This window comes from Rattus norvegicus, chromosome X, assembly GCF_036323735.1.
Source record: "Rattus norvegicus strain BN/NHsdMcwi chromosome X, GRCr8, whole genome shotgun sequence".
In the NCBI taxonomy this organism is placed as follows: domain Eukaryota; kingdom Metazoa; phylum Chordata; class Mammalia; order Rodentia; family Muridae; genus Rattus; species Rattus norvegicus.
This window is the reverse complement of record NC_086039.1, coordinates 105,176,278-105,196,355: the sequence shown is the minus strand read 5'-3', so window position 1 is coordinate 105,196,355 and position 20,078 is coordinate 105,176,278. Positions and strand designations below refer to the sequence as shown.

Genomic DNA, 20,078 nt, shown 5'->3' with positions numbered 1-20,078 from the left:
GGAAAGATCTCCCATGCTCATGGATTGGCAGGATTAACATAGTAAAAATGGGCATTTTACCAAAAGCGATCTGCAGATTCAATGCAACCCCCATCAAAGTACCAATCCAATTCTTCAAAGAGTTAGACAGAACAATTTGCAAATTCATCTGGAATAACAAAAAACCCAGGATAGCTAAAACTATCCTCAACAATAAAAGGACTTCTGGGGGAATCACTATCCCTGAACCCAAGCAGTATTACAGAGCAATAGTGATAAAAACTGCATGGTATTGGTACAGAGACAGACAGATAGACCAATGGAACAGAATTGAAGACCCAGAAATGAACCCACACACCTATGGGCACTTGATTTTTGACAAAGGAGCCAAAACCATCAAATGGAAAAAAGACAGCATTTTCAGCAAATGGTGCTGGTTCAACTGGAGGTCAACATGTAGAAGAATGCAGATCGATCCATGCTTATCACCCTGTACAAAGCTTAAGTCCAAGTGGACCAAGGACCTCCACATCAAACCAGATACACTCAAACTAATAGAAGAAAAAGTGGGGAAGCATCTGGAACACATGGGCACTGGAGAAAATTTCCTGAACAAAACACCAATGCTCTAAGATCAAGAATCGACAAATGGGATCTCATAAAACTGCAAAGCTTCTGTAAGGCAAAGGACACTGTGGTTAGGACAAAACGGCAAGCAACAGATTGGGAAAAGATCTTTACCAATCCTACAACAGATAGAGGGCTCATATCCAAAATATACAAAGAACTCAAGAAGTTAGACCACAGGGAGACAAATAACCCTATTAAAAAATGGGGTTCAGAGCTAAACAAAGAATTCACAGCTGAGGAATGCCGAATGGCTGAGAAACACCTAAAGAAATGTTCAACATCTTTAGTCATAAGGGAAATGCAAATCAAAACAACCCTGAGATTTCACCTCACACCAGTGAGAATGGCTAAGATCAAAAACTCGGGGGACAGCAAATGCTGGCGAGGATGTGGAGAAAGAGGAACACTCCTCGATTGTTGGTGGGACTGCAGACTGGTACAACCATTCTGGAAATCAGTCTGGATGTTCCTCAGAAAATTGGACATTGAACTGCCTGAGGATCCAGCTATACCTCTCTTGGGCATATACCCAAAAGATGCCCCAACCTATAAAAAAGACACGTGCTCCACTATGTTCATAGCAGCCTTATTTATAATAGCCAGAAGCTGGAAAGAACCCAGATGCCCTTCAACAGAGGAATGGATACAGAAAATGTGGTACATTTACATAATGGAGTACTACTCAGCTATCAAAGACAATGACTTTATGAAAATCGTAGGCAAATGCTTGGAACTGGAAAATATCATCCTGAGTGAGGTAACCCAATCACAGAGAAACACACATGGTATGCACTCATTGATAAGTGGCTATTAGCCCAAATGCTTGAATTACTAGATTCACAGAACACATGAAACCCAAGAAGGATGATCAAAATGTGAATGCTTCACTCCTTCTTTAAAAGGGGAACAAGAATACCCTTGGCAGGGAATAGGAAGGCAAGTTTAGAACAGACACAGAAGGAACACCCATTCAGAGCCTGCCCCACATGTGGCCCATACATATACAGCCACCCAATTAGACAAGATGGATGAAGCAAAGAAGTGCAGGCAGACAGGAGCCAGATGTAGATCTCTCCTGAGAGACACAGCCAGAATACAGCAAATACATAGGTGAATGCCATCAGCAAACCACCGAACTGAGAACGGGAACCCCGTTGAAGGAATCAGAGAAAGGACTGGAAGAGCTTGAAGGGGCTCGAGACCCCACATGTACAACAATGCCAAGCAACCAGAGCTTCCAGGGACTAAGCCACTACCTAAAGACTATACATGGACTGACCCTGGACTCTGACCTCATAGGTAGCAATGAATAGCCTAGTAAGAGCACCAGTAGAAGGGGAAGCCCTAGGTCCTGCTAAGACTGAATCCCCAGTGAACGTGATTGTTGGGGGGAGGGCGGTAATAAGGGGATGACGGGGAGGGGAACACACATATAGAAGGTGAGGGGGAAGGGTTATGGGGATGTTGGCCCTGAAACTGGGAAGAGGAAGAACAACCGAAATGTAAATAAGAAATACTCAAGTTAATATAGAAAAAAAAAGAACTAATACGTTAAATTTCGAAAAAAAATAAAAATGGAAATAGAAACAATAAAGAAGCACAAACGGAGACAACCCTGGAGATAGAAAACCTAGGGAAGAGATCAGGATTCATAGATGCAAGCATCACCAACAGAATAAAAGAGATAGAAGAGAGAATCTCAGGGGAAGCAGAGACCTTAGAAAACGTCTACACAACCATCAAAGATAATACAAAATGCAAAAAGCTCCTAGCCCAAAACATCCAGGAAATCCAGAACACGGTGAGAAGATCAAACCTAAGGATAATAGTCATAGAAGAGAGTAAGACTCTCAGCTGAAAAGACCAGTAAATATCTTCAACAAAATCATAGAAGAAAACTTCCCTAATCTAAAGAAAGAGATGCCCATAGGCATACAAGACACCTACAGAACTCCAAATAGATTGGACCAGAAGAGAAATTCTTCCTGTCACATAATAATCAAAACACCAAATGCACAAAACAAAGAAAGAATATTAAAAGCAGTAAGGGAATAAGGTCAAGTGACATATAAAGGCAGACCTATCAGAATCACACCAGACTTCTCACCAGAGATTGCAAAAGCCAGAAGATCCTGGACAGATGTCATACAGACCCTAAGAGAACACAAATGCCAGCCCAGGCTACTATATGCAGAAAAACTCTCAATTAACATAGATGGAGAAACCAAGATATTCCATGACAAAATCAAATTTACACAGTATCTTTCTACAAATCCAGCCCTACAAAGGATAATAGATGGAAAACTCCAATACAAGGAGAGAAACTACACCCTAGAAAAAGCAAGAAGTAATCTTGCAACGAAACCAAAAGAAAAGAGACACATAAACATAATTCCACCTCTAACAACAAAAATAACAGGAAACAACAATCAGTATTCCTTAATATCTCTCAACATCAATGTACTCAATTCCCTAATAAAAAGACATAGACTAATAGACTGGATACATAAAGAGGATCCAGCATTTTGCTGCCTACAGGAAACACACCTCAGTGACAAGGACAGACACTACCTCAGAGTAAAAGACTGGAAAACAAGTTTCCAAGCAAATGGTCTAAAGAGGGAACCGGAGTATCCATTCTAATATCAAATAAAATCAACTTTCAACCAAAAGTTATCAAAAAAGATAAGGAAGTACACTTCATATTCATCAAAGGAAAAATCCACCAAGATGAACTCTCAATCCTAAGTATCTATGCTCCAAATGCAAGGGCACTTACATACATAAAAGAAACCTTACTAAAGATCAAAGCACACATTGCACCTCACACAATAACAGTAGATTTCAACACCCCATTCTCATCAATGGACAGATCATGGAAACAGAAATTAAACAGAGACGTAGACAGACTAAGAGAAGTCATGAACCAAATAGACTTAACAGATATTTATAGAACATTCTATCCTAAAACAAAAGGATATACCTTCTTCTCACCACCTCATGGTACTTTCTCCAAAATTTACCATATAATTGGTCATAAAACAGGCCTCAACAGATACAAGAAGATAGAAATAATCCCATGCATCCATTTGGAAGGTAACACAATATCATCCATGTACAACTGCACAATGTAGCATGTGCCAGATATTAAAAACAGAGACAGGCAGATCTTTGGGGCTCACTGGCCTGTCAGCCTAGTTTAACTGATGAATTTCAGGTCAGTAAGAGATCCTCTGTCAAAAAATGCAGATGATATTCCTGAGCATAACACCTGAGATTGGCTTCTGGGTTCTACATGCATGCCCCCCCCCACACACACACAGTCAAACGATCATGAACACACAGACAAACATACACTAAAAATACCTATACTTGGGCTGAAAAGATTGCTTGGTTACTGAAAACACTTGTTGCTCTTGCAGAGGACCTGGGTTTGATTCTTAGCACCCGTATGATGGTTTACAACCATCTGGAGCTCCAGTTCCAGGGGTTCTGATGCCCTCTTTTGACTTGCAAGGACACCAAGCATGCACATGGTAAACAGACTTACATGCAAAACATTAATAAACATAAACCCAATAAATCCAAAAAATATAAAAATTCCTATAGTTTCAAAATTTAAGAAAATTTTCTTTTAATTTCTGGAGCCTGTTTGTTGGGGGGGGGGTCAAGCTGTATGATACACACTTAATTTTTGTCTTTGGTTTGTATTTGTGGTGGGAGATGAGGCAGTATAAAAAAATAATGGAGAGTAGTTTTGATAATAGGAAGTTAAAAACACCCTAGAATGAATACATACTATGTACGTACATAATACATACACACATTCATTCATTCATTCATTTATTTGAGACAAAATCTCAAGCTAGGTATCAGGCTAGGTGGAGCTCTCTATATGTAGCCCAGGTTGCCTTGTTCCTCCTGCCTCAGCCTCCTAAATACTGCAGCTACAGGGATTGTAGCATCATGCTGGCTGATATTATGTAAGTTAATTAATTTACGTTGATCAGACTCTTCAGCCAAAAGAGTGCTGAGCTTTTTTTTTTCATGTCCCCAACTTGAGAAGCTTTGAAAACACAAGTGACACTTGGTAAAATGTATTTTGTTTTTCTATTCTTTGCCATGGTTTCTGATTACTTAAAAGATAGTAAAAGCCCTTAGAGAATGTGTCCTATGTTGCTAAATTGATTTGCTTATTTTTTACAAGGTAGTGCTTAATGACATCAGAGAGAAAGGAAAAGACATTTGGGAAAGAAAAATAATTCAGTAAAACCATAGATCACAAGAACACGGGATAAGGTTAAGAAAACGACATTAATAATAACAATAATAATAATAATAATAATAATAATAATAATAATAATAATAATAATAAAAGATCCCAGGAGTGATGGAGCATGCCTTTAATCCTGGCCCTTGGGAGGCAGAGGTGCAGAGGCATAGAGGCAGGAGGATCTCTGTGATTTTTGAGGCCAAGCTGGTTTTCACAGCAAACTCCAGGACAGTCAGTACTATGCACACAGATCCTGTAGATCAACAGGCAGGCAGGCAGGCAGGCAGGCAGGCAGGCAGGCAGGCAGGCAGGCAGGCAGGCAGGCAGGGTAAATAAGAAAGAAGGAAGTAAAGAAAATTAGTGCTGAGAATGTGCACAATACAAGAACTAGAAGCACTCCTGTGGCATGTAAGAGTAGACACAAAACGGTTTCTAAGTGACAGAACTTGAGTAAACAAACAACAAAGGTCAGCACTAGACATGAAGATTTTGTTGTAATCTCACAAACACTCTGATACACATAAACAGAAAACATGGATGGATGAGAAAGTTTTGAAGAAATAAAATGATTTATAAGTTGTTTAGGAGCACTCAGTGCATCACTGACTCCTGATGAAGACTAGCTTCCTTGAGATTCTGCTTCTAGGACTTACTCAGCACAATGGACCATACCCCCAGAATATAAATAAACCCTTCCTTAAGAAAAAAAGACCTATCTGATAACTAAATAGTTACTAAGGAGTCAAATATTAAGACTAATGGAAAATATTTCACAATTACATAAGCCACCCAGGATAGTATACTTTAAACTTTTCAAGTGTTAACCAATTCTTCTAGCTTAACACACTTATTCCCACACATAATGCTATTCAAAGAAATTCATTTAAGTGGTGACCAAATTCAAAATTGAACACAAGTACAGTGTTTTCAAATATGCCAGGCAATCTGGCCTGTAATGTACTATGAAATAAGATGGCAATCTGGATGTGGACCGCAGGGAAATGGGGTGTGTACAAATATTCTTTGAATAGACAACAGTCATTGTTCACTGTATTATGTTATGTCACAAAGGCTCATGTACTTTGTCCATGGAACCACTATAATTTGAAGTAGCATCAGGGATCAAGGACTCACCCTCAGATAATGGGTTACCATGGCATAACAAGGTCATTCAAGTGAAAACGCCAAGTAGTCAATTGAACATAAGGGGCTACAGTAGCAATTGTACAGCCCAATTAATTGTATTAGCTCCTATATATCAGGCCAGCAATTTCCCACTTTATAATTGATAGAGTATTTCAGAAAAAAATGCTTAATGAGTTCTATCCTATATTTTTCGTAGACTGTATTCAGTATCTTTCTACCATAATCAGTAGCTGTGACACATGGAGAGAATTAAATCAAACCTCTGCCATATTTTCTGCAAGATACAGCAGAATTCTGGGAGTAACCTCATTTCTATAACAGCTGATGTGTAATTTCAGATTGTGCTTCTTGATTTAAAGTGTGACAGCATTATTACTCACTCTTTGCATCCTCTAAGCTTTCCTGCTCAACAAGAGATGATGTCTGAAAGTATGACTAGTCAAATATAACTTTCCAAAGAATAGGTGAATCACTTATGTTAACTAGGGTAGCACCGAAACGTTTGCCCAAAAGTTTAAACAGAGGCAGATTTTAACCCTGACAGTGGATGATGTTTAACCTCTAGCTTCAATGATTTTGCTCTATTAATCCTAACAATAAGTTGCAATCATTATCTGGCATGATCTACTTAATATTAGTTAATACTTGATAATACTTAATAGTAATCAATAATATCTCACAAGGTAAGGAAGCATTTCAAACTTCCTTACATATTTAAATGTTAAATATCCATGGGAACAGATTACCTATACTCCAACACAAATAGGAAATCTGGCTGTAGAGTTGGCTCAGCAACTAAGAGTCCTTGTTGCTCTTGCAAGTGGATTTCTGGGGGGAGGAAAGCAGTAGCTAATCTAAAAGGCAAGATCTTAGTCTTTGGATGAAGTAGCATCTTAGCATTTACAGTGCTTTAATCAGTAAATGCATAAGTAATGTCAGGAAACACCTCCCTTGGAGAATATTCCATAGTATTTTCTCATTTGACATATAAAGCCTTTTATCATCTATATAACACCTTTATGATTACATATATCCGTAATATTAGATGGGCTACAACTTATGAACGTGCTTTCCTCATTTACATTTGCTTGCTTGCTTGCTTATTTCTTTCTTTATTTGATATGTTGGGGGAACAGGGTCTCACTATGTATTCCTGGCTGGTATGAAATTCACTGTCTAGGGCAGGCTGATCTTGAACTCGCAGATATCCACTTACCTTCACATTCTGAGTGCTAGGATTAAATATGTGTGTCACCATGCCTAAGTCTTTCTAGGGGACCCATATCACCCTAATAAACAAACCTCTAACAGGCTATAAATCTTGTTTGTCAAATTGGCTGGATAAGGAGGCAAGACTTTAGGTACTTTTGTGAGAGAATTTCTTTTTTGGATCATTTAAAATGGGAAGACCCACCCTAAATGTGGATGGCAGTCCAGATACCAAAGAAAGAAAAATTTAAAAGCTAGAAGGAAGCTTTCTTCTTACCTTTCTTTTTTCCCTTTTACTGGCAACTTTATTTACTCTGTTGCAGTTTCTACTGCTCTGTTCTCTGCTGATATCAGAAGCCAGTTTTGGGTTTCCAACATGGGCTGAAGACTACTGGCTCTCCACAAACTCTCTAGACCTGAAGCACTAGATTGAAACTACTGAGACACCCAGCTTCATGCATTGGGCAACTACAAAGTTTTCAACCTCCCCATTGCGAGACGACAAGTGTTGGACTACCCAGGCCACACCATGTAAGCCAACCTAATAAGTCTCCATTTAGTATGTATTTATTCTATTTGTTCTTTGCTTCCAGCAAACCCTGACTAATACACAGACACAAGAAATTTAGAGACTAGTTTCCCTTACAATTATGAATATAAATTTCCTTAACAGAATACTATAAAACTACACTCACAATTAGTTTAAAGGGACTAAATACTGTGAAACGTTAGGGCTTATTTCAGAGCTATAAAGATGATTAAACAGGAAAAGCAATCAATGTAATAGCATCAAGTTTATTAAAAGATCAACTTTAATCATTCTATTAATAGAATGAAGAAATCATCTAACATTTCAATAAATACAGAAAAAAATTTGACAAAACCACTTTCGTGATAAAAAGATTATACTGACAATACTAGCGATAGAATGAAAATCCCTTTTTGATATATAGCATTTACTGAAAAAAAATCTACTTTTATCATTATATTAAATGGCAAAAGACTGAAAGTACTCTTCCTAAGAACAGGGGAAAACCAGTAAGCTTTCTCCAATGTTGTTATTACCTTTTCTACTTTTTTTTCAGGTAGAAGGATACCCAGGGTCCCACTGCCTACCCAAGGCTGCCTCCCAGCTCCCTCAGTGTCCTGAGGGGTGGGGTTATAGGCATGCATCATCATTACTAGGGCCACTTCAAACATTTTACGGTTAAAACACTTTAATGATCTAGGTAGGATGAACAGCAAGAAATAGACTGGAAGGAAAGAGAAAATCATTCACTGAAAACATGATCTTAAAACACAGATGAATCCACATAGGAGGGAAAACGCAATGCTAGCAAACAAGTTATGAACCAAATGGATTTAACAGATATTTATAGAACATTTCATCCTAAAACAAAAGGATATACCTTCTTCTCAGCACATCATGGAACCTTTTCCAAAATTGACCATATAATCGGTCACAAAACAGGCTTCAACAGATACAGGAAGATTGAAATAATCCCTTGCGTCCTATCAGATCACCACAGACTAAGACTTGTCTTCAATAACAACAGTAATGACAGAAAGCCCACATATACATGGAAGTTGAACAATGCTCTACTCAATGACAACTTGATCAAGGAAGAAATAAAGAAATTAAAGACTGATATAGCTGTTTCCTGAGAGGCTCTGCCAGGGCATGACAAATACAGAGGCAGATGTTTGCAGCTAACCACTGAACTGACAACGGGGTCCCCACTGGAGGAGTTAGAGAAAGGACTGAAGGAGTTGAAGGGGTTTTCAATCCCATAAGAACAACAATACCAACCAACCAGAGCTCCCAGGGACTAAACCACTACCCAAAGAGTACACAAGGACAGACCCATGGCTTCAATTGCATATGTAGCAGAGGATGGCCTTGTTGGGCATCAATGGAAGGAGAAGCCCTTGGTCCTGCCAAGGCTGGACCCCCCAGTGTAGGGGAATGTCAGGGTAGGGAGGCAGGAAGGGTGGGTGGTTGGGTGGGGGAAAGGGGATAACATTTGAAATGTAAATTTAAAAAAAATTGAAGAAAGAAAAGCAGGGAAAAACTTACCTGCCATTTTTACTTATACAATAGTGATGTTGATAGTGGGAGGGACCTTACCTGCCATTCAAATTCACTATCTGACCAATCCCAATACGTGCTGATAGAAGAGGAGACATCACTACAGACACTTCCCTCAGGGAACAAGTCAAAAGAAGTGAAGTCTTGATCATCTAAGAGGGAATAGCAATCATCTTGATCTCCAACAGAAACTGACGAGAAGAGCTCCTCACTACATTCTGAGCTTGCGACACTCGTACCACACGAAGTGAGGTTCCACCTTCAAAAGCACCAGAGAAATCACATAAGGAATCACAGAATTCACACAATTTAAAGACATTAATAAAACCCACTTAGTATACTCACAACAAAGATCTTTTGTAGTATGAGGGTAGTGGGGTTATTTCTTAGAGTCTTTACCCTTTAAAAATATACTAAGGGATGGCTCAGTTACTGTGAGGACTGTATGAGAATAGAAAATTTAGCACATATAGAAAACTCTCAGTACATAGCAGTTATTACCATTACTGAAAATGAGGTGACCCATTTCAGGCCAGATAAAGGAATGCAAAGTGGAGATAAATTCAAGTACCTCTTAAAGAATAGTTAATTTATTTACTTTATACCTCGACTGTAGTAGTTCCCCCATCCATTCATCCTCCATTTCATTTTCAGAAAGCAAAAAGGTTCCTCTTAATTTAAACAATCACTTCTTTTTCTGTGTGCTTCATGTGTGCAGGTGCCCACTGAAGACAGATAATGATGTCAGACATCTGGAACTAGAGCTACAGGCCACTGTTAGCCACCTGAGCTAACTGACTTAGGTCCTGGGACATCAACTCAGGTTATCTGGAAGAGCAGCAAGTTCTTGTAAGCACTGACCCATTTCTCTGGCCCTGTAAATAACTTTTACCAACGTTAAATAATCTCACTATAAAAAAATGTAGGGATAAGAAATGAATGAAGGGTTGGAGAGATGCCCAGCGGTTTAGAGTACTAGATGCCCTTCCTGAGGTCCTGAGTTCAATTCCCAATAAGTGCATGGTGGCTCATAACAATCTATAATGCAATCTGGTGTCCTCTTCGGGCCTGCAGGCATCCATGCAAGCAGAACACTGTATACATAATGAATACATATGAAAAATAAAGAGATGAGTGTATAAGATTAACATATTAAGTCCACTATCTGGCAATACCTACTACATAGCTTCTTGGTACCTTTTCCCATGTGCTCATATATTTTAGTATCATGCTTTCACTTAGCATTCACTATATACTGAACGTTTTAAGTAAATGCAATTATCTTATCTGACATGTTTGGGGACTGGGTATGTTTTAATAGTTTAACGATTTCAAATTTCAGGAATATCTGTGTGTGTGTGTGTGTGTGTGTGTGTGTGTGTGTGTGTGTGTGTGTGTGTGTGTGTGTTGGAGATGAAATCTAAGTCTAAATATAAAACCAATTTCTATGGGACTGTTCTTGCAGTGGATCCGCTTCAACTGCCAACACCTACATGGCAGTTCACAATCATCTGTAACTCTTTCCGGAGGGTCCAACACAATCTTTCAGTCTTTGCAAGCATCAGGCATGCCCATGGTACACAGATACATGTATGTAAAATCAACTATTTTTACATGCACTCTATACACATAATCTGGATGTCGTCCTGGGAACTATATATTTAATATGTTGTGTGTGTGTGTGTGTCTTTAAGTCACAGAACAAGTTGCAGGAGTTGGTTCTCTCCTTCCACCATGTAGTCCCTGGATCAGAAGTCAGGTCATTAGATTTGGCTGGTGGTTAAGTGCCTCTACCTGTGCAGCTATATACAGTCGTTCTCAGTTTTTCAAGACAGGGATTCTCTATGTAGCTCTGGCTCTCCTGAAACTTACTCTGTAGACCAGAATGGCCTTGAATTCAGATATCCACCAGCTGACCTGAGTTCACCATCCCTGGAAACCATACAAAGGTGGAAGAAGAGAGCTAACTCCACAAAGTTTTCCCGTGACGTCCATGGCATCTATGCCCTCCACACACACACAGACACACAGACACACACACACACACACACACACACACAGACACACACACACACACAGAGAGTCAGTCTGACTATACATACACAATAATAATGGATAAACTGTAAAAAATAGTTTTTGTTTAATTTGTTTAAAAGTGTGCATCTGGCCAGGTATGGTGGAGCAAGCCTTAAAACCACTCAGGAAGCAGATGCAGGTAGATCTCTATGGACTCAAGCCTACCCTGGTATACAGCAATTTCTAGGCCAACCAGGACTACATATTGAGACCATGCTTCAGAAAAACAAAGAAAAAATATGTATTGGGTATTTTTCTATTATTTGTGCTAGTGTTTCATTACTATTTTGTGTGTATTCAAGGATATATAGCATTTTGTCACTAGTATATATTACAGGAGAGGTTTGGTGCATTAAGACTATCTTGCAGTACAGTGATCTTTTTTCTTTTGTAAATTTTCACCAGTTTTATAACATTGTTCATTAAGATCCCGCATAAACACAAACTGCCTTGCTAGTAACATAGGAAACTAATCCTTAAAATAATAATTATTATTTCCAGTACTAATAAGCCCCTGGAATAATGACTTTCTGAAGAAAAGTCTATTATTAGGTTGCACCTCATCTTTCATTAAATCCAGCTTTTCTTGAATTATGTAACTTTGAACAATTTCTTATCTGTTTTGTACAGCTACCCTTAAATATAACAGCCCATGACTTACAAAACGTAGGAAATAAAAATTGCATGGTATATTATCCTTTGAAGTAAAGGTAAAATATTTTAAAGCACTGAAACAGAAATGCTAATTTAGTTCCCTAAATAAAAGAGCAGACATCAATAAACTTACTTAAATACAGAACTCATCTAAAAATTTTAGAACACTTTGCTGTTGGGTGTTGTTTGTGTGTGTATGTTTGGGGGAGGGGATTCATGCATGTATATATGTGTGTTTATGCCAGCATATTACCTTGTTCAGTTCTCAGGTACCATACACTTTTGTTTTGAGACAGGCTATCACTGGCTAGAACTTACCAAGTAGTTTAGGATGACTGGCTAGAGAGTCCCAGGAATCCATACATGTCCCTCTCCTAGCACTGGGATTATAAGGCATGCTGTGTTACCAATTCTGAGAACTGAACTCTGCCAGTCCTTTCCCAACTAAGCTATTTCCCCAGACCCTAGAACATTTTCTGATATTACTTAGTTTTATCATATGGTTAGTAGGTAGATAATATTCTCATTAGAAAAAAAATACTAGGGCTGGGGAAACAGCTCTGTACATAAGTTGCCTGGAGTTGCAATGTGAGCACCCGAGTTTAGCTTCAGCACCCATGTAAGAACGATTGACCTAACAGTGTGAGGGAATACTTCCTGTGATGGGCAAGTGGAGACAGAAGGATCCTGTCTTGCTGGTCAGCTGGTCTAACCAGATCAGAGTGCTCTCGGCTCAGTGAGAGATTCTGTCTCAAAATAATAAGTTAGGTGCTGGAAAGGTGGCTTAGTGGTCACTCTCACAGAAGACACAGGTTCAGTTCCCAGCACCCACATGGCAGCTCACAACCATCTGTAACTCCAGTTCCAGGGGTTCTGGCACTTTCTTCTGGATATCATGAGTACCACATGTATGTGGTACAGACATACATGTAACATGTAGGCAAAACACATGTACAGAAAATAAATACAGATTTTAAAAATAAGGTGGGGAATAACTGAAAAAGACCCTTGACATGAATCCTTGCATACCCATGAATATACACACATATATGAACAAATAGAGACTAATAATAGTACACAACCCAGAGGAATTAACCTCATCACCAGGTCTAGCAATAAAGATTCTAAATAGCAATTATACCTTTATTCATTAGTCATTTAGAAGTTATGTCCTGGGTGTAGCAGTAGACTGGGCAAACTATTTTTTCTTGTCTTCAAATTCCACGTGACTCCATACCAGTCTCTACCTTTATTCATTAGTCATTTAACAATTATTCTTAGTCAGTAACATCTCGGTGCCAAATACTATCTTCAGTGATGGGAGAAGCTGCAACTAACCTTTTTTTTAATTATTATTATTAGAATTGGCTTTCAGCTTGCAAAACTCCTGTGGAATCCTTTGCCTCCTTGTGAAATAATGACATTTTTCACAAAAAGCCTGTCCCACTTACGAACCTAACTAGTCAATCACTGACAAGAGTCAGGCATTTGTGTGCTTTTGCACTCTCTCAGTGTTCCTCAGGTTTTCAGATTTGGGAGTGTATATCGAGGCTTGGATACACTCAGATGTGGCTGCCTTTTTGCTCAGCAGTAAGTGAACAGGATTCACAGCTGAAACAAAAATTGCCAAAAAAAGAAAAATAGTACCTTTTCCTGTCAAAGATTTTAAATTCTATGTACATATATCTAGTGTCACTTACAAACACAATTCTTATATCTTTAATGCAGAAAAAATGGATAAAAATACTTTTATCCATTTCTAGCATTTGATACGAAGTTCATCCCTTGGACTCAGTAATTCCCCTTCTAGGATTCTACTTCCCTCAAATAGAAATTTTGAAAGTAAAAGATGTATTAAATTATGTACAAATAATATTATTTTTAAAAAATAAAGTAAAAAAAATAAAGTAAATAAAATTAAATGTCCCAAAGCCTTGAAGAATAACCAGTTTATGTCAACAATCGTATTTTCAAACCACTTATCAAAAATGAAAGAGCTGGGCTGGGGAGGTATCTCAATGGTTAAAGCATTTGCAACACAAGCCCAAGGGCCAGAATCTGAATCACAGAACCCATGAAACTACGCAAGTGAGCATCACTGTCCACTGGAAACTCCAAACCCCAGGACAAGCTGGCTAGACAAAATTAGCTGAATGGGCAAACCAAGGCTTCATGAGAGTTCCTGCCTGAATGAACAAGGTGGAAAGCAGACAAAACCACCAGCAACATCACTTGGGTGTACTCCCACAAACAGGTACTAACATACAAAAACACATATAAACTTGCGCACATACTCATGAGAAAGAACAGGAATGTACAGAACCACATAATTATAATAAATAGTTCGAAATAATACATATAACCTGACCCTGTTTCATTATATAGGTTGAATATCTGTAATCTAAAATCCAAACTTTACAGTGTCCCCAAATCCAAAACATTTTGTAGGCAAGTTTATACAGAGTCATCTCTCCAGTCCAGCCCTTACATCTTAGTCCATTAAGGCTGCCAAACATCACATTTCTAACTACAACCATAAAATTACTCATAAAGGAGACTTTCCCTAAAACTTTGAGAGAAAAATGCTGATAAAAATCTCAATATTTATGATGATTGACTTTAACAGTTCAACAAGTATTGTTCAAATGTTAGTTAAAATATAGTAAAGCTAATAGCATTTCTTCCCAAGGCTGTTCCAGAGTGTATATGAACTAAAGACTTAGTTATTTTCAGAAGCAACATGGTGTGTTCCAGGCCAGCTTGGGCTATAGAACAAAACTATGTCAAATATAAAATTACAAAAATGTTCAAATTCAGAAAAGAGCTAGGTATAGGTATGGCAGTGTTGAGGAAGCAGAGTTAGGAGGATCAAGAGAAGTGCCAAACCAGCTTGGTCTTCACAGTGAGTTCCAGGCCAGTTAGGATCATAGAATGAGACTATTTAAAAAACAAACAAAAAACAAAAACAAAAACAAAAAAAGAGGCCTATTGAGATGGCACTCTAGAACAATCTTTAGTTCTGTAGAAACAAATCACCCAGCTGAGTAGCTGATGTCTCTGATACCTCTTTTCATATCCTGCCAAACGAGTGTGAAAAGTAAGATCATGTCCTCACCTGTATACTTTTCCCAATGGTTCATGTCAATGTACATATTCTCTTGAAAGAACCAACTACATTATCCTCTTTAATCTCATATTTTAGTCACAAGACTTACCAATCTTGTTAGGAAGGAAGCAAGAGATAGAAAGGTAGGTCAACAAAACCTCTATTTACAACAGAAAAACCTCAGCAAAAGAAAATGCTTTCAACTCACATATGTATTTAACACTGCCATTTTGCTTAGACGTCTACTCACATTTGACTTACAAAAATGTATTCTACTTTTCCAAAATTCCAGAAGACTAATCACATCATATGATATACTCACAGCAAAGGGTAAGTATTTCTAAGATGGAATCTAGAAACTTAACTCCTGGGCTCTAGTGACCTTCCTAATTTGGCACCCCAAGTAATACAGGACCATATGTGTGTGCAGCTCCAAAGATCTGGACAGTGAGTTCCTTACCTTAATAAGGCTATTTACTTGTGACAGGATTTATTTTTCCCCAAATCTAGACTGCTGGCATGGTAACCTCTATCACAGATGAGAATCGACCTGAGAGGCAATTAGTACTGGTGATGTGACTCCCTGAGTTAGTGAGATTGTAGATCCATCCTGGTATCTGATAAATGAAAAGGCACAACATTGTCATCCTCACAAGGCCCTCATCAAGAGTATTATTTGAACAATCTGGCCATTTTCTTATCTGGTAATAAACAGGAAGCAAAATAAATATAATCCAAATATCTAAATAGTTTCCTTTATGGTGACTAAACTTTAAGTAGGATTTTCCTGCTTAACTATTCATATGTGCTCTACAGACAGCTGCATGGACTTGGCAAATGATGTGAAGAAAAGAAGTGATGCATACACCTCCAAAATAAAAGAGCTCCCCAAATTAAACTGTGCTAAAATATATGACTTCTCCCTAAAAAGAATCGGCAACAAGCCCATGATCTCCCCAAACACCATCTTGCAGAAGGACAAGAAGGCAGAACACTACAAAAAAGAAGGACAAGTCAGGTACGATGGCTCCCACTGGTGAAGTAGGATCTCAATGAATCTAGGGCCAGCCTGGGTTGTATAGTGACGTTCAGGCCAATCTGGGGGCTACAGAATAATAAACCTTTCTTTTTAAAAAAAAGCCCCCCAAAGATTTATGAATATAAAAAAAACAAAACAAAAAACAAAAAAAGAAAGAAAAGAAAACGTTTTTTAGTGATATATGCCTGTAATCTCAACAACCCACACATACCAGGCTGTATCTATGATCTCATTAACTCAGGGAGTCACAGCACCAGTGTTAATGTCTTAGGATGAATCTCATCTGTGACAGAGGTTACCATATCAGCAGTCTAGATTTGGGGGAAAGATAGGAGGATCCCAAAGTAAAGCCTACTCTTGGCTACATGAGATGATATCTCAAACCTGTGGCCAAACACACATTAAAAATAATAATAATAATAGCAAGGCATGGTGGTGCACACCTTTAATCCCAGCTTTTGGGAGGCAGAGGCAGGTGGATCTCTGTGAGTTCCTCTATAGAGAGGTCCAAGACAGCCAGGGCTGTTACACAGAGAAAACTTGTCTCAAAAAAGAAAACATTAACTACAACAACATCAAATTTAAACCAAGATGGCCTAAGACAAAAACCATCATCAACTATATATCTATTACCAACTCCTCCTTTACTTTTTGATAAAACATATTCATAACCAGGATTCCTGCTTGTAAAGTATTGGGTTGGAAAGGCAGGTATGAAATGAAAGAGCCAATCCAGGTTTGGTGGCTCTTGCTGCAATCCTAGCACTCAGAAGACCAGGCCAGAATTGTCTCAACCTAGCCTGGGTTATACAGTGAGTTCCAGACCAGCCTAGACTACAGAATGAGACCCTGTCTGAAGTAAAGAAAAAATAACTAACTAAATAAACACACAGACAGTGGGTAGAACTAATGTTTGAGTTCAGAAAACTGAAACATCCACCTAGACCTTAGAAGAATCTTTAGAGCTGAGAACAGGACAAATTGTAGAAGAAAAAACATCCCTGGACGCTGAGAGCAGAATATAAGTCCTCTGTGAAAGCACTGCACTCTCTTAACCAAAGAGCCATTGCTCGAGCCCCTCAACCTCCCAGCCAACCGCTCACCCCTAATCACCAGATTTTGGCAGTGCTTTACCCCCAACCTCTCACCCAGCTGATTGCCCTCAATCCATCACAGGAGTTGGCAAATACTGAAATTATCTCAATTTACTGGGTGTGTAACTTGGTCTCCTGCTTCAGAAGTCAAATACCTTGAGCTCACTTCAATTTTGCATGCATGTTCACTTTTCATAGGCTAAGGATGCTTCTCTAAGTTCAAGGAAGTGCTGTGATCACTGATAACATTAGATCCTTTAGCTCTAATCCAAGTTTGACCTCTGGCTCCAAAGGAGCAATCTATATCTGCAAGGCCTTCACCTGACTAGGGGTTATGAATTTCATACTTGGTCTTTCTCTCTGGACTTCAATTTCTTCCGTTTGCCATAAAGATTTGGAATTTTTGTAAGAAACTCACTGTCACCTCATTATAAAATGTGTTGCCTTGGTATTCTGAATAACATTGTTTCTAAAACTATAGATTTACCTTTATAAACCACATGATATGTGTAAACACATGGGTTACACAGTAAAGAGATACTGTTTTAAGGTTAGCAGGGGGATATATGCAAAATATGTAAGGATCTGACTGAACTCATATAGCAAAGTTGGATCAGAAACCAGAACTGGATTCCTTATTTCTATTACCCTTACATGGACCCTTTCCTCATCTCTTATCCATACTCTGTGTATGTATGTGTTAGAGGTTGGAAATATGGCTCCATGGTTAAGATCATGTAATGCTCTTTCAGTCAACCCAAGTTCTGTTCCCTGCATCCACATCTAGCCTGGCCACAACCACCTGTAACTCCATTTCCAGGGAGTCTGATGTCTCTGGCCTCCATAGACACCTGCACTCTCATGCACATGCCCACCCCCGATTTGCACACAATTTAAAATAAATTATTTTTTTTTTGGTTCTTTTTTTTCGGAGCTGGGGACAGAACCCAGGGCCTTGCGCTTCCTAGGTAAGCGCTCTACCACTGAGCTAAATCCCCAGCCCCTAAAATAAATTATTTTTAAAAGTTGAGGCTATATTGAAAACCCCTGTCGTATTGCCCACGTTAGGCATAACATTTAAATGTTTGCATGAGATAATTCTCCAGAACACTGCCTTCCAATAAAATAATTTAGATGAACACCTTTAAAAAATTATTTGTATAAATCAGCCCACTAAACTCACTCTACTTCCCTCATCAGTGGTGCAAGGCCAGTGGTATGCTATAGGAGGGAATCTTCCAGAGTTTACATTACTTTACAGAAAGAAGTAAGGCAATGTATTCATTAGGAAGGGGGAAATGACTAGTTTATAGAGTAAGGATATACCTCAGATTAGAAAGCTTATCTAGCATGCGTGAGGCTCTGGTTTCAAGCCATAGTACTGAAAAAAAATTATAAATTTGAACTAAGCTTAGTTGGACATCACAAATGTCTGTAATCAAAGCACTTGGGAGGCAGAGGCCAGAGGACCAGGAATTCAAGGTCATCCTCACTGCATAAAACAGTTTTGCTTATGGACTAACCTCTGAGAGATCCTGGTCTGAAAGCAACAATGGGGGGAAAAATGACAATTTTTCTGGTACAATTCAGTATAGGGTGAGGTTAAAATTGAGAAAGAGGAGGTTCAATCTTGAAAAGTGCTTTTGTAAGAGCTACTGATCGATTTTGGGCTCTCTCAAATTTACTCTGTAGTGTACCGGAAATGAAAGGGGTTAAACTTTTGCAGATGAATCTAAAAATCAAGAGTTGGGGTTTAGGATTCTCAGCGTGCTGGTGGGGGCAGGGGTCACGAAGAGGTAAAAGGAGAAGATCAATGAGGAAGGGAAGAATTGCTAGAGTGTAAAGAGGAAAAGGGAAGAAGAAAGAAGGTGCAAGGAAGCTGGTCTTAAGAAAAATCAGAGGGCAGGGGGTGAAAACAGGGAGGAGCTGAGAAGAGCTTTGGTCAAAGGAAGATGGGGGAGGGGGCAGCCCGCAGCTCAGGCTTGCAAGAGGGACCAGGAGAAACCCTGCAGGAGTGCAACCTGGCGTTCTCAGGCCGCCCGCCTGGCTGTGGGAAGTCCGCCCCGGTTCTGGGAAGAGCTCCTTTACCTGTTGGTGTGAAACCGGTGGAGCGGATCGGTGCGATGGCAGGAGGAGAGCTGGCAGCCAAAGTCGCTGATGTCCAGGCAGCCAGGTTCCTCGCTGGGGCAGGTGCCCACCCCACGAGGGGCCCCTAGGAGAGGGAAGGGCTCCTCTGGGGTTAAAAACTTCTCATAGGAAGTGGTGGCCGACGCCTCGTCGGACATCGTGGGAGGTGGGCCGGCTTGGATTCACTGACTGCCGATGGGCTACTCGGGCGCTCACCCCTTCCCCCACGCTAACCTGGCCGCGGTGGCCGCCGCCCCCGGGTGTGCCCACCGCAGCCGCCCGAGAAGGGAAGGGCTCCGCACAAAGGTAGCTGCGAGGCCGCAGCAGCCCACCGGCCACACAGTCCGCTCCTCTGAAACCTCCGAAGCCGCCGCCACCGCCACCGAGCCCGACGAGTCACTGCGGCGCCGCCGCCCGGCCCGGCCGCCCCGCCCACTGCGCTCGCTGCCCGCTGCGGGCTTCGGTCCGCCCCACGGCCGCTGCCAGCTCCAGGGCCGCCCCGAGCCGCTGCCCTTGCCCCCTGCTGGAGTGGAGGAGGAACTGAATGTCCGTGGCTGAAGCCCAGGGCACCCAACCGGCCCCGTGCTCCACGAGGTCCGGGATTCCGGGATGCTTGAAGGGCCCACGCCTCAGCCAAGCCGACCTCCTCCCCCTCC

At 40.0% G+C, this 20,078-nt stretch overlaps 1 protein-coding gene across 1 annotated transcript in view; it reads right to left on the bottom strand.

The window, feature by feature from the left end:
• Fam199x (family with sequence similarity 199, X-linked) overlaps positions 1-19,852 on the bottom strand; it is a 35,704-nt gene extending 15,852 nt beyond the window's left edge. The window contains exons 1-2 of the mRNA NM_001271176.2: positions 19,384-19,852; positions 9,366-9,585 (exon numbers count right to left, since the gene is read on the bottom strand). Of these exons, the coding sequence (NP_001258105.1) occupies positions 9,366-9,585; positions 19,384-19,580 (417 nt within the window). The 5' untranslated portion in view covers positions 19,581-19,852. The remainder of the gene's footprint in view (positions 1-9,365; positions 9,586-19,383) is intronic.
• Positions 19,853-20,078: the final 226 nt, after the last annotated feature.